A 15,989-nucleotide genomic window follows, 5' to 3' on the forward strand; every position below is an offset into this window, starting at 1 on the left:
TAAAGAACACTGGCAGGGATGACGACAGTGGAGCAATGTCTGGAATTTCTGGGAGTAATTCAGAAGGCGTAGTGTGTGTGATCTATAATAGAGATAGAAATAGAGATATAGATGTGTGTGTATATATATATATATATATATATATATAAAAAAACTAGAGTGAAGGTTCTTGGTAAACTGGAAGTCATCTACACCAGATGGTGTACACCCCAGGGTTCTGAAAGAGGTGGCTGAAGAGATTAGTAATAATCTTTAAAGAATCACTCGATTCTGGAATGGAGGACTGGAAAATCGCAAATGTCACTCCACTTTTTAAGAAGGGAGAGAGGCAGAAGAAAGGAAATTAAAGGCCAGTTAGTCTGACCTCAATGGTTGGGAAGATGTTGAAGTTAATTATTAAGGATGTAGTTTTGGGATACTTGGCACATGATAAAATAGGCTGTAGTCAGCCTGGTTTCCACAAGAGAAAATTGTACCTGACAGATGTGTTGGAATTGTTTAGGAAATAACAAGCAGGGTAGATGGATGGATGTTGTGTACTTGGATTTTCAGAAGGCCTTTGACAAGGTGCCTCACATGACTCTGCTTAACAAGCCCATGATATTAAAGGAAAGTTTCCAGCAGGCATAAAACAGTGGCTGATTGGCAGGAGACCAAGAGTGGGAATAAAAGAAGCCTTTTCTGACTGGCTGCCAGTGGTTAATGATGTTCCACTACAGTCTGTGTTAGGACCAATTCTTTTTACATTATATATCAATGATTTGGATGATGGAATTGATTGCTTTGTTGCGAAGTTTGCAGGTGATACAAAGTTATGTGGAGGGGTAGGTAATTTTGAGGAAGTAGAGAAGTTACAGAAGGACTTGGGTAGATTAGGTGAATGGGCAAAGAAGTGGCAGGTGGAAAACAGTGTCAGGAAGTGTATGGTCATGCACTTTGGTAGAAGCAATGAGCTGGAGAGAAAATACAAAAACCTGAGGTGCAAGTGGGCTTGGGAGTCCTTGTGCACGATTCCCTGAAATTTGCAGGCTGAGTCTGGTGCGGAAGGCAAATGCGATATTTGCATTCATTTCAAGAGGACTAGAATATAAAAGCAAAGATGTAATGTTCAGACTTTATAAAGCACTGGTGAGGCCTTACTTGGAGTATTCTGAGCAATTTTGGACCCGTTATCTTAGAAAGGATGTGCTAAAACTGGAGAGGGTTCAAGGGAGGTCCATGAAAATGATTCCAGGATTGAACAGCTTGTCATATGAAGAACCTTTGACTCTAGGTCTGTATTCACTAGAATTCAGAAGAATGAGTGTTGACCAAATTGAAACTTCTTGAATGGAGAAAGGCCTTGTTCGAGTGGTTGTGGAGAGTATGTTTCCTATGGTGGGAGAGCTAAAACCAGAGGACATAGCCCCAAAATAGAGGAATGTCCTTTTAGAACGGAGATGAGGAGGAATATCTTTGACCACAGAGTGGTGAATCTTTGGAATTCGTTGCCACAGGCAGCTTTGGAGGCTAAGTCTTTATGTACATTTAAAGCATAGGTTAATAGTTTCTTAATAGGTCAGAGCATGAAGAGATACTAGGGGAAGGCAGGGGATTGGGGCTGAGAGGACAAAAGGATCAGCCATGATGAAATGGTAGAGCTGATGATGGGCCAAATGACATAATTCTGGTCTTGTGGTCTTGTGTCTGTGGGTCCTCCACATCTGTGATGGTTACTTTCTGGGGAGTTATCGCCCCCTTGTATTCGAATTCCGTACGTTTAAACACTTACTATCGGTTGAAATGTCACATTTTCATCTTGTGGCTCGAGGCCACCAAACCCACCTCGGTCACTTTATTGGTTCTGGTGCAGAGTTACAATCAGCATTGTTCTGTGGTCTTTGCCCTCAGCCTCGTGCCTTTTATTCTTTTCAACTCTGACTGGTTCAAACCAGGTGACTCAGACACACAGCCTCCTCCCCTTCCTGTGTTACTAAGGGATAGATCCTTGTAACAATGGGTACACTGTCCATTTAGAAATCTATTGGCGGAGGGAAAACACTGCACTCCTTGAGGTGAATCTGCACTGAATTCTATAGCAGGAAGAATTTGTGAATTTCTAAGATGTTAACCAACACCTAGACACCAGTAAAGCCAATACTGTAAGGTGTAATAATTGGCAGATGTGAGAATCTATAATAATTACTGTTGCTTAGTCTAGTAATTGTGTCTTTGTTTTTCCTTGGTTGGATGCTGGAAGTCATAGGGAAGGATACAGACCTTTCGTCTCACTGTCGGCACTTGCTATTTAACACTAATGCCACATATGGGTAAACTTAAATGTGCAGATGATTCTTTCAAAAAAATCTGCAGATGCAGATTAAAACAAAACAAAAACAGAAGAATATTGAGAACAATAACGTTTCTCTCTTCCTGGACGCTGTCTGACCTGCTGAGTGTTTCCAGTGTTTTATTGTTGTTATTTTAGAGATTCAGATATCTATTTAGAGATACAGCACAGAAACAGGCCCACGCTGTGTGACCAGTTAATCTGTATACGCCTGGAATGTGAGAGGAAACGTAAGCTCTGTCACGGAGAGGACATGTAAACTCCTAGTCAGCAGCAGAATTGAACTCAGGTCACTGGTGCTTTAATAGTGTTAGGTGAAGTGCTATGCTATTGTGTCGCCTCCAGCCTGCGTTGTTCGTGTGCTTGCTAGAATAAGCAAATGACCATACTTCAAAAAAGCAGCATCCAACGTTAAGGACCCCCATCACCCAGGACGTGCCCTCTTCTCATTGCTACCAGGAAGGAGATGGTGCAGGAGCCTGAAGACACACATCATTCCAGGAACAGCTTCTTCCCCTCTGCCATCAGATTTCTGAATGGACAGTGAACCCATGAACACTACCTCAGTATTTTCCCGCTCTTTCTGCGCTGCCTATTTAATTTAAATGTATAGTTTTCATTATTATGTATTGCAGTGTACTGCTGCCACAAAACAACAAATTTCATGACATTTTCCAGTGAGATTAAAGCTGATTGCGATAGTGATGTATGTGTCGAACCCCTAATGACTCACTGGGTTGTTGATCGAAAACTTCTTTAGTTCTGGTTGCATGCTATAAACCTGCTAATTTAGGGACTGAAAACAGCAGCTCTAAAGCTGTCTCAGATCTAGCTGCCTCATTGATGACGGTTTGGACTGTTTCCCATTGCTTTGCAGGAAGAGCTGCAGCACCTGACTGTTGCTCACACGCAGAAGGATATGATCACTATGCGCCTGGCTCAAGAGAAAGCCCTCAAGAGGAAACTGGAGGAGGAGCAGAAGTTCAAGCAAATGGCAGTGCAATTACACCCCCATCATGCTACCCTCACCCCACCAAAGCTTGGAGTTTTGAAGTCCCCTGGACAGACTGCCTCCACCTCCCCGAGCCTGAAGCCTCCCAGCCAAGTTCCGAGCCCTGCTGTACAGGCTCCGTCAAGCTCCCCTGCCCAGAGTGTGCCAAATGCCCCTGCCCAGGCTCCTCCAGACTCTTCCAGTAAGCCTGCTGCCAGCCCACCTGTAGAGACCTCCCAAGCCCCTGCCGGCCAGCCTGCTGTCAGCCCCGTGGTAGAGGCGGCCCCGAACACCGTTGACCAGGCTGTGCATGCTCCGCCCAGTCTGCTGGCTGCGTCCTCTACAGTGCCACCAAAGGACGAGCCGATGGAAGTTGGCGACAGTGTCAGTGATCCTGAAGGTATTGGAGACACCTCACAACCGACGATCATCATAAACGTGAAGGAGGAAGAGGAGAGGCCGATGGCGTTGGATGAACCATCCCAGGGAGTGGTTGTCATGGAGACTGGACGTGAAGGACAGATTGTACTCAAGGTAAGAGAAGTTAATTATAAGCCTATAGCTACACGACGTAATGCAACATGGAAACAGGCCCTGGGTCATCAACCTCCCAATGACACAAATCCCACTTTATTCTTCCCATTTTCCCATCAAGTTACCCTGAACTTTATTAATACACTAGGTAATATATGGTGGCCACTGCTCCACATGGGGAGGTGGGAGGAAAGTGTAGCAGCTAGGGGTAATCCTTATGATCAGACCACAGAGACAGCATCCAAGATTCAAGATTGTTTCATGTCATTTCCTGTACATATATGTAAAAAGGAACAAAATAATGGTTACTCCCGATCTGATGCAGCACAAAAATATCACAAAAGATAAAGAACACAATATTTAAACAAACAACTATACATACATTGGTTGTATGTCCATAACGTGACACTAGGCTGTACATAAGGTGATTGACAGGAAAAATACAGTAGTGGTGGAGTTAATGATTGAAGGTGTTGATCAGCCTTGCTGCTTGGAGAAAGTAACTGTTTTTAACCTTGGTAGTACTGGCATGGATGCTATTGTCGTGGTTTCTCGTGCCCCACAAACGACCAGGAGACGCAGAAGATTCTTCAAGAAGTATTAAACTTTAATTTGCAATTCAAAGCTGAGACAGTCAGTGAGCTAGTCGCTGATTGCCCACCGATCCTTGCCATAGCATTTTTTATAGCAATCTCCCGGTTTAGTTGCATTAGCATATCCAATTGGTCTATAGGTGCATATCACAAGTACATCTGCCACTATTGTTTCTACCTATTGACTTAATCATGTTCTAATCTACATCTCTTAGCTACCTCTCATTAACACAACATTATCTTCTACATTCTTAAGATTTCATTCTTCTACTAAATTGGGTACATCCATAGCAAATAGCAAACTCAGACTACATAGTCTACATCAAGGCTGACTACATAGTTTTGGTTACACAGCAAGCAAGTTCAAAGCAAAACATCTCTTAGCTACCTCTCATTACCACACCATTGTCTTCTACATTCAATTGGATACATGCATAGCAAATAGCAAACTCAGACTGCATAATCCACATCTCTTAGCTTCCTCTTATTAACACACCATTGTCTTCTACACTCCTAAGATTTCATTCTCTAGCAAGTTGCAACTTTTATACTCCAATATATCCCCCCTTTGAGACCCAGAGGGTCTCACACAGAGAAAGAAGACTAAGAGTCTGCGCACAAAAGCCCCAATAAACTCAAGCACTTATTCCCAAATCTCGGGTTAAACTATAATTTTCTGCGCCAAGACCTCAAAGTATTCTCTCCCTGTTACCCTGGGCAGCTGAGCCAAAAACCTGTCCCTTTGTACCTGAGACAGGGAAAAAGACTCAGAAGCCCTTACAATCTACTCCCACACTGTCGTTTTGCTCTTGTTCATCCTGCAGGTGTTGTAGGCTGTAACGATACATTTTCGGTGTTTCTTTCTCCACTAAGCTTGCTTCAGTAATTGCCACGAGCATCCGAAATTGTTTGGTTGCAGCACGCACTACAAGAGATTTGAGACAAGGAAGAAAACTGCACAGCACAAACACACAGCTCAACAATACAATACTGACAGTTATTGCCATTTTAGTCATCCATGCTCCCCATCCTCCGAGTCTACTTTCTAACCAGTCAAATAACTGATGTCCAGACCCTGCATTCTGTGTGCATACCTCGCACTGTGACAAGACAAAGTCCACTGAAGCCTGTAAATAAGGTGACCAAAAACCATCCTTCTTTATTTTCTTCATCACTTCCCCCCTTGCACAATGGTCAATCCCATGCGCTTCTACAATCAGAATCGTCAGTAGAGGGGTGGGCACTACCAACAAACCATCTTCCATGCTCCACAAGCCTTCCGAGTTCTGCTTGGCCCCCCTTCATCTCCACATTGTCTGTTCTGCCAAAGTTGCCTTACCTTGTATTTCAATTAGGTCCTCTACCACAGGTTCTGGAGTTAGGCTTACCTGGGGGGCAATGACAGCTTTTCTGGCTGCCTCGTCCACAGCTTGATTTCCCTTTGTTATTACATCATTTCCCTTTTTATGTGCCTGGCATTTTACTATAGCCAATGCTTTAGGCTTCATTATGGCTTTTATTAAGTCTAGAATTTGCTGACAATGTTGTATGGGATCTCCACTGTTTTTTTAAAACCTCTCTGCTTCCACACTGCCCTGAACAAATGGCATACTCCATGGGCATATGCTGAATCAGTATAGATGTCTACTTTCTCACCTTCCATCGTTTCACACGCAGCTGTCAGGGCTTTGATTTCCGCTAGTTGGGCGGAACACGGTTGGGGACAGGACTCCATCCTAATAATCTTATAGCTCGACTGATCCTGCTGCACTACTGAGAACCCTGCATGATTTCCATCATAATCCTTATAACAAGAGCCATCTACGAACAGAACCTTTTTATTTGCATCCTCTAGGTGTTCTGACCGTAAATCTGCTCTCAATTTGGCAAATGTCATCGTCTTCCCTACACAATCATGGGGTTCTCCTTCATAGCCCAAAGGGACAAAATCGGCTATATTACTGGTAGTGCATCTCTGTATAGTTATATCTGGAAATGTCAATAGCATCTGATACGCCTCTATCCTGGCTGGTGTCAGCACAAATTTCCCTCTTTCCAGCAATTCTGCTACTTTGTGGTGTGTGTACAGAGTCACAGGATAGCCCAGGGTTACAGATGATGCCTTTTCATATGCATAGTACAGCGCCGCCAATCCCTGATAACAGGGTGGATACCCCTGAGCCACCTCATCTAGTCTTGTACTGTAGTATGCTATCGGCTGATTTGCTTTTCCTGTGCCTGTCTCCTGTGTTAGAACCACTGTGACATAACCCTCCTGTCGGTTGGATACATACAAATGAAAAACCTTCTCGTAGTCAGGCAAAGCTAATGCTGGTGCTGACTGCAATTCCTGCTTAATAGCATTGAAAGCTATCTCCGCCTCTTCATTCCACTGTAAGCCGTTCTTCAAATTTGTATGTCCTGCTTCTTTCATTATCTTTCTCAAAGGTGCCACAATCTCAGCATATTCTCCTATCCAATCTGAGCTGTACCCTGTCATTCCCAAAAACGTCATCATCTGCCCTACAGTCTGGGGTTTTGGGGCCTTAGTTATTGCCTCAATCTGATCTGGTGCTATCGCCTTCATTCCCTTTTATATTACCCTGCCTAAGTATTCCACTTGCTGTGTGCAAAATTGCAGTTTCTCTTTGGATACTTTATGTCCTCCGTGCGCCAGCTTCTCTAACAGAGTTATAGTGTCCTGCTTACAGTGTTCCTTACTGTGGGAGCAAATCAACAGGTCATCCACATACTGTAACAATGTACTTTCCAATGGCATGCCCTCTGCCTTCAACACCTGATTAAAAACGTGTGGTGAATGTTTAAATCCTTGCGGCATTCTGGTATAGGTATACTGAGCACCTCTGTAAGTAAATGCAAACAGACACTGACACTGGTCGACTAGAGGAATGCTGAAGAAAGCCGAACATAAATCAATCACTGAAAAGTAACTTGCTTCTGGTGGAACATTAGTCAAAAGTGTGTGTGGGTTGGGGGACTACCACTGGCCAGTCCTCTACCACATCATTTACCGTTCGCAAATCATGCACCAATCTCCACTTAGATTTATCTGCTTTTAAGACCGGCAGCAACGGGGTATTGCATGGACGGTTTGTTCTTTTAAGCACTCCTATTTCAAGCAACCCCTGCACTGTCGATACTATTCCCTCTTCTGCTTCTGGTCTTCGAGGGTATTGTGGTCTACTGGGTGGAATTGCTCCCCTTTTCAGCCTTATTTCCACCGGACTAGCTGTTTTTATTTTCCCTACGTCCGTGTCATGCTGTGACCACAGAATAGACGGCAACTCATCTAACCTTCTATCTTTCTGCTGGCCTCTTTCCTTTCCCAGCAAGGGCAGGTGTGGTTGGGGAGTTATTTCGACCTCTCTCACTGTCCCTACCATATCTACACTTACCATTATTTTAATGCAATTGTTGTCTTCTGATATTCACACCTCTGGCGTGATTTTCCTCCACACTGTTAGAGTTTCAGCACTCTTAACTAAGGGTCCTAAGTCTTTAGACTGATATCCTTTGTTTACCAACAAGATTACGTGGGGCGCAGCCTCCGGTATCCTGTACCATTTTTCTAAAAAGGTGTTCCACTTAACTTGTAAAGCTGCCCCTTGCTTTCCAATTATCACAGCCTCCCCTTCCAGGTGCTGTTGGGTACATGCCTCCAGGTGCCATCTCTCCTGTAACTCCCTGTTCTGAGTCTCGTCAAAAATCACTGTACAATGTAGCTCAGATTTGGGCATTACCGCCTTTGGTAATATAGCTTGCACGCTCTTTTTCCATTTCTCCCAGGTTTCCTGAATCTGATCTGCGATGTCTCCTATCCAAAAGACATTAGCCTTCTTGTCTTCTCGCACTATCAATTGAGCCCTTGCTCTTTCCACACTCAGCCCATTTCTGGTGCATTCTAATTTTAATTCCAGTTTCAATAAGGCATCTCTGCCTAACAAATTAATCGGAGTTCCTTTAAATACTAGCACCGGCAAAACAATTCCTTTATTTCCCATTCTCAACTGCACTGGAGCCATGTACTGTGTCAACTGTGTTTTTCCCGAAAACCCTACCGTCTTAATAGACTTCCCTGACATGGGAAGGTGAAGGGCATACTGTGGCTGTACACAAGTGTACGTGGCTCCAGTATCTATCATCTTTGGTGTCAGTTGCCCTTCTAACATAACCTGAACAATGGGTTCCTCGTCTGCCTCCCTTGTTATCATTGGGTAATATTCCTTCCCACTTGAGTTCTCGGGGTACCCCTAATACCTCGCATAGGAGTTCACAGGTCCGCTTAGGCCTGTGGGAGCTGGTCCTTGGCTAAACTTTAGTTCCCTTCTTATGGGTTCCTGCTGGTGTGTGACAGGCCATGGTGTAAACGGACAATCTCTTCTCATGTGACCTGGCTGATTACATTCCCAGCACAATCTCTCTACCTCTTTTTCCCCCCGTTTCCTCACTGGTCCCCTCTGCCCATAGCTCCTCTGTCCTCCTCCTTGGGACTTCCTGTCCTATCTGGGCTGTTTGAATTTAGTCTGTTCCTGATAGGGCATTTGTGGGAATGCTCCTCCAAAGAGGTTGATTATTGGCATGGGGTTTTCCGGCCCTTGTCTTACAGTATGATCAGTTCCTCCATGCGGTTGAGAAATACCGGAAAGACAAACGAAGGTTGGCTGAGCAGCAGAAAGAGGTGCAAAGAAAGTTAATACAAATGCAGCTCGAAGAACTCAAAAAGAAGGAAAAAGAGAAAAGCAAAAAAATGCTGCCAGCAGCCACTGGTCCGAGTACTGCCATCGAACTGGATGAACTGATCATACTATTTTCCACCTCTTGCTCAGTCTCCAGTCTCCACCTTTTCAACTGGTTTTCTACGTAGGCTGCTGGGTTTTCAGTGTCTCCCAGTGGATCCCCCTTTAAGGCTTTGGGGTCCACTTTGGGTGGATAAACCTTCCTGTGGGCCTGCCATACCCTCTGCCTCACTCTGTCAAACCCGTCTCCATCAGTTCTCGGGTCGTTGGAGTTTACTATGCCAGCCATTTCCATTAGTTCGTTAAATTTGGAGGTTCCCATCAACCTTATCAATAGTGCCTTCAAATCTCCCATGGCCAATAATCGTCCCGCTGTTTCTTCTTCAAAGGCTCTAATCCATTTCCCTGCTCCTTCATGTAGATTGGGCAGAGTGTTTTTCAGCCCTTCTAGGTCCTGGGATCCCCAAGGGATGTACTGCACTTGTCCTGATTCTTTAACTAACAACGGCATCATTCTTCCTCCTTCTTCCCACTTGACCTGGCTCTCCTCCTCGCCTGACTCCCCATCTGTCTCAGGGTATGTCTTTACTGCCTCCCACACAAATCTCTCCAGGGTCCTCTTCTTCCCTCGGTCTCCCTGTGGAGTCCTTCCTTTCTGTCTTGATTCAATACTTGGTTGGCCCCTGGAGTATTTTTCGCATCTCCTCTGGCAATCCTCACTCAGTAACTTATCTAGTCTCTCTCTCTACTTCCACAAGTCGCTCCCCTACCGCCGCCTCCTGCTCTTCTAGGCTTCTGCCTCCTACCTCTTCCCCACAAATTCTCCCCTCCTCTCTCTCTGCACTTAACTCTTGCTCCTCCAATGAGTCACCTTCTCTTTCTTCCTGTCCGTGTCTGTACACTTGTGGCAGGGACTCCTCATGATCCTTACTCGTGCTTGATTCCCTTCTCTCTTGTGTTTCTCCAAGACTCTCATCTCCTATCTTTTTTCCACTTCCTCTTGAATGCCTCATCTCTTCCCGCCCTGATGAGCCACTTTCTTTTCTAGTCTGTTTATTTCTATGGTATAACCGATACTCCTCAGACTCCTTTTCCTCTCTCAAGTATTTCATCAGTTCAATCTCTTCTTTCATTTCTCTCTTTGCCTGTTCCACCTTTATCCTTTCTGCCTGTATCTCCTTCCATATCGCCGCTTTTTCCTTCTCGTATTGTCTTTTTTCCTCCTTATTATCCCAAACTTGTACTTCTCCTAAAGTATGTTTACTGTTCCCGTCAGCAAGGGGCACTGCTTAGGGGTTCCTTCCTCATTATAGGGAGGGGGCTTTTCTGTTTCTTAAGCATCCGGGTGCGGAGCTGAAGCCAGCTTCTCACTGTACCTTCCTCTCTCTCTAACAGGCTGTTTCTCCAGCACCTTAGTGTCTTCCTTGCTTGTAATCAATATTCTACCTGTCCTCCTCAGCCTTTCTCCCTCCGTTCTGAAGAGTTTTAGCACATTTCTCGTTCTCTTTTTTGCCCTCTTTTCTTAGATTTATCTTTTGGTTTGTAATTTTTAATTAGTCTCTCCATTTCTTCGCACAAGCTTACATCAAACGTTCCTTCTCTTGGCCACTTTGTGACCAGGTTTTTGGTTCTTTTTTCCCATTTTTCTGAAGTTTTTGTGATCTCATATTTATTTATCGGGAATTTTTTGCTCAGAATCTCTACTGCCGTTCCTTTACCTGTCATGTTATTCCCTCTTTTTAAAGTATTTCAGAGATTCACAGTTCATTTACTGGATAATATTATTTACTCTAATTCTATGCCTAGTCTATCATCTATCTACCAGCGCTTTAAACTATATATTGGACTGTCCTTGTTTCCTATTCTGTTCTGCCCGTACAGACCTCTATTCAGAGCGGTATCCACAGAACTTGCTCTTTGCACCTCGTCTATTCAGACCCTTATCTCTTAAGATAAGGTATCCACCAGGATATTCTCTATTTTCCCATTCCCTGCCCGTTCAGACCTTCGTTTTATACGAAGCGGTATCCACAGAGATTTACCAACACCACGTGGAATTTTTAACTTCTTATTAACTTATTTGTACTTACCCTCACTGCAGTGTTCTTGATCAATCTTCTGAGCCTCCTGTTAACCCCCAATTCTGCCAGATTCTTTGGACCGGAGAGACCCTTCGGCAGTGGTTACACACTTCTGAGACACCTCCCCAAAACCAATTCTTAGTCTAAATTTGTCGCAAAAAGCACTTACCTTTTGTTTGGGTGCACTCTTAATTCTGTCAGCTTTGTGGGGGTCCCTAGAGGACTGGGAAGCGTCCCCAATCTGCCATTTCCTTTCCATGGGTCTCTTTCCGGTCCTGCCGCGGTCGCCAATATTGTCGTGGTTTCTCGTGCCCCACAAACGACCAGGAGATGCAGAAGATTCTTCAAGAAGTATTAAACTTTAATTTGCAAATCAAAGCTGAGACAGTCAGTGAGCTAGTTGCTGATTGCCCACTGATCCTTGTACATAGCGTTTTTTATAGCAATCTCCCGCAGAAGATTCTTCAAGAAGTATTAAACTTTAATTTGCAAATCAAAGCTGAGACAGTCAGTGAGCTAGTCGCTGATTGCCCACCGATCCTTGTACATAGCATTTTTTATAGCAATCTCCAGGTTTAGTTGCATTAGCATAGCCAATCGGTCTATAGGTGCGTATCACAAGTACATCCGCCACTATTGTTTCTACCTATTGACTTAACCATGTTCTAATCTACATCTCTTAGCTACATCTACATCTCATCTCATTTGTGTGTGTTAATCTACATCTCATTAACACACCATTGTCTTCTACATTCTTAAGATTTCATTCTCCTACTAAATTGGGCACATGCATAGCAAATAGCTACATCAAGGCTGACTATATAGTTTTGGTTACACAGCAAACAAGTTCAAAGCAAAACATCTCAGCTACCTCTCATTACCATACCATTGTCTTTTACATTCAATTGGATACATGCGTAGCAAATAGCAAACTCAGACTACATAATCCACATCTCTTAGCTTCCTCTTATTAACACTCTTATTCCTCTTATTAATGTCTTCTACATTCCTAAGATTTCATTCTCTAGCAAATAGCAAGTTGCAACTTTTATGCTCCGATACTATGTGGTCTCCTCCCTTATGGGAGTGGGACAGACTGTTCACGAGTAATATGGGTAGGATCTTTCATGATGTTACTGCCCCTTTTCCAGCACCTTTCTGTGTATAGGTCCCTGATTGTGAATAGGCCAAGGTCAGGAGCAAACTGGTCTCTTGTGTGTTGAGGCAGCGGCCCTACCTGCTGTGCCACCCACACCGTCTGGAGTGTTAGAGTTGCAGTGTACGGGTTATCACATTGAATCTGCATTGTTTTACCTGCTGACCATCTGAGTTGCAGGCAAGATAAAATCTGCAGATGCTGGAAATCCGAGCAACACACACAAAGTGCTGGAGAAACTCAGCAGGCCAGGCAGCATCATCGAGCACCGTTGTCATTTTGGGCCGAAACCCAAAGGAGAAGAAAGCTGAGGAGCAGATTTTAAAAGGTGGGGGGAGGGGATAGAGGAATACATAATGATATGGGGAAGGATGAAGTAAAGAGCTGGAAAGTTGATTGGTGAAAGAGACCAAAGGCCTTGTAAGAAAGAAAAGGGGGAGGAACGTACTTTTGATTTTATTTATTAATTGAAGGGTGTAATGAAATACAGTACCTGTTTCATAAACTTTTTCTCATCTCTCTTACAAGTCCATTGTCTATAAACACTGTACAGATTAATTGCCCATCCAGATGAAAGATGCATCTTAATTGTCATTAGATCATCCAAATGTTCCATTTCTAGTCTGTTTCTGGATTAACATTTGAATGAATCCATAAGATTGAATTCACATTCACAGTCAGCACTAGGAAATGTTCGACAGTGTCAACAAGAATTGATGGTTCAAATTCTTCCTCACAGCTCAGCATATCAACATCTTAATTAAACTTTCCCAGAAATGATAAATTTGAACCCACAATATTGTTAAGATATTTTTGAGGTAATACTTTCGTCGTAGTTCAGTTGTACAACATTCTGTTTTCCAAATTCAAAATCGGTTTCATTTATAATAGCAACAGGGTCAAAAGTTTGCTGGTCATTGTCAGGAAATCTATTATCCAAGTGGTTACACACACTTTGAATGAATTGATGTACAGTCATGCAAACAATTTTGTAGAAATGAAATTTTACCTTGTTCTAACAGTTATTAATTTAAAAATTGATTTTTTTTAAAGATTGCTGATCTAAAATGTCAGAATATAGGATTTTTCACACCAAACAAACACAAACCACAACTCACAATACAAGTAAATGATGATGGGCAGTCAAAACAACTGACGTGCGCAATGGCAAAAGAATATTTTAACTAGATGGTGTCAGCATTCAATGCTTTTTTTTAGCAGAGCTATTGAATTCCATTCTGTGTTTATTGTTGCAATTTGTAACAGTTGTAACTTGAAACACTGACAATGTAAGTACATTGAAGTTCTAAAATGTTTCAAAGTAAAGGTTGGTTTAATTGCAGGATATTTCATAATTATATTAGCATAATTTCAAAATTATGTTAACATATGGAAAGAAATTTCTAGCTGCACAGCAACAAAAGTTATGTGTGTGGGAGCATTTTAGTTCTTGCGCAGAACTAAAATGCACCCACGCAGCTTAGAGGGAACAGTGAGCCAGGAGATTGTGAATCTTTATTATTCATTTTCACAGATGGCTGTGGAGGACAAGTCATTGGGTATATTTAAAGTGGAGCTTGATAGGTTCTTGATTAGGAAGGACATCAGAGGTTATGCGGAAGATGCAAGAGAATGGAGTTGAGAGGGAAAATAAATCAGCCTTGATGGAATGGTGGAGCAGACTAGATGAACCACATGGTCTCATCCTGCTCCTTTGTCTTATTGGCCAACCGCTGGAAGGTGTGGGTGGAGCTGGACTGCTGGGGGTGTGGTGGAGGAGAGGAGAGGAGATGGGGTTGGTGGGGTGTGGGGAATACGGTGGGGTTAAATGGGAGTGGTGGGTGGAGAGAGGGAGGGAGTTGTGGGGAAGGGGGTGAGGGAGGCTTTGGGTGGTGGGGTATGAGGAGGTGGTAGGAAGTGGGGGGGGTGTTCATTGGAAGAAGGGAGGGTGGCAGGATGGGCGTGTTGGTGGGATATTATGCTAAGCCTGGTCTGCACTGTTGCTGTCCTAAACAAGCTGCTTCTGCTGATTGGGGAGTTGAGGTGGGGGTGGTGGTTGAACAAGCTGCCCTTTGACTGGCATCTCTCCAACTTGCTTTCGGAACAGGATCCAAAAGCCAATGAACAAACTGGTCAACAGCCACTGCTCCATGAAGTAGGACAGCTGGTAGCACCAGATGTCACGGAGCAGGTGATCCTGATCCGCGATGACCCACCGGTGGCAGAGGGGGAGCCAACATCCAGCAGCGGGCAATCAGCCAGCCTCCCAGAACAGGCAACCGGGCAGGATCCGTCCAGCGCGGCTCTTGAGAAGAATGGCGAGGGATCTGAGCAGTGCCAGGCAGCAGGAGACAGCGATCAACAGCCTGTCACCAAACGCAAATCTGCTGCGAGGAAAATCAGTTAAGAACGAATCGTGGTACATATCCATGGTATGCAAGCTGATTAGTAACAAAATACAAGCTTAAAAGGACAAATAAAAGTTTCACTCTTCAAAGGAAAGTGAAAGCTGTAGTTTGTCACTGAACTTTCCTGTTCCAGGAGTTGTGCCAGGGATTTGATCCAATTTTTTTATTAAGGTCTAGTTAGGTCCATATTGGGCTATAATTAAATAACCAGTCACTGTTTAGTAATGGTTGAGGAAAGAGCAGTGTCTCTTCTTTGACCAGTAGCTCCAGTACACATCAGTTGTGCTAGCCCTCAGTATTGCCATTTCCAACTGTAGGACATGCCCAGAATTAGAATTGGATCCACATATTTTACTTCACTCTGCCCAGTTGCTGAACCCAAGTTCTTGATATTATCCAAGCATGCAAACCGATTCTGAACACTCATCCCATTTTCTGGCAGCTCATGTGAAGCACCACTGATGTGATGGGGAGAAAGAAGACTGCCTATTCTCCTTGTATTTATGCAACAAGGAAATTGGAGCCTATCTTGGAATCGGAGATGAATTTGGAAGGAGCTCTCTTCAGAATTCCTATGTTTACTGTGTGTTCAGAGACTTAAGCAATTCCACCAATGTAATAGATTGATTTCATTCTGATTGGTATTCATTCAGCAAAACCTGTTCATATTTCCTTTGAACTTCCACTAAGAATGTTTTGTTTTTATTTCAAAGTGTTTAAGTATGGCTGTTTGACCTTGTGTAATATGACTGTCATGTGCAGTGGGCTGGAGAGTTTTACATCTAAAGCTGTAAGAATGAAATGAATTAAAGTTTGGAGAGTTGGCAACATGTATTTAAAATTTAGTGTCTGATTTTAAACTCAGATTGAGAGGGAGTTACTTAGTGCAGCTCTGTGTCTGTACAGACACAACTGATGTCACACTCAGGCTATTTTACGAGGTTTAGGAGCGTACCTAATAAAGTGGCCACAGGAGGGGAACCCGGTGTCATCTCCTACTGTAGCACATTCAAAGGTCGAGTTTAATGTCAGAGAAGTGTATACAATATACATCCTGAAATGCTTTTTCTTCACAAAACATCCACAAAAACAGAGAAGTGCCCCAAAGAATGAACGGCAGTTGAATGTGAGAACCCCAAA

At 43.6% G+C, this 15,989-nt stretch overlaps 1 protein-coding gene across 3 annotated transcripts in view; it reads left to right on the forward strand.

The window, feature by feature from the left end:
• The window catches only part of sympk (symplekin), a 117,063-nt gene extending 101,373 nt beyond the window's left edge, over window positions 1-15,690 (forward strand). For all 3 annotated transcript variants that reach the window (XM_059951382.1, XM_059951380.1, XM_059951381.1), the window contains exons 25-26: window positions 3,207-3,854; window positions 14,549-15,690. In XM_059951382.1, the coding sequence (XP_059807365.1) occupies window positions 3,207-3,854; window positions 14,549-14,848 (948 nt within the window). In that variant the 3' untranslated portion in view covers window positions 14,849-15,690. The remainder of the gene's footprint in view (window positions 1-3,206; window positions 3,855-14,548) is intronic.
• Window positions 15,691-15,989: the final 299 nt, after the last annotated feature.

This window comes from Hypanus sabinus, chromosome 26 (genome assembly GCF_030144855.1).
Source record: "Hypanus sabinus isolate sHypSab1 chromosome 26, sHypSab1.hap1, whole genome shotgun sequence".
Classification (NCBI taxonomy): domain Eukaryota; kingdom Metazoa; phylum Chordata; class Chondrichthyes; order Myliobatiformes; family Dasyatidae; genus Hypanus; species Hypanus sabinus.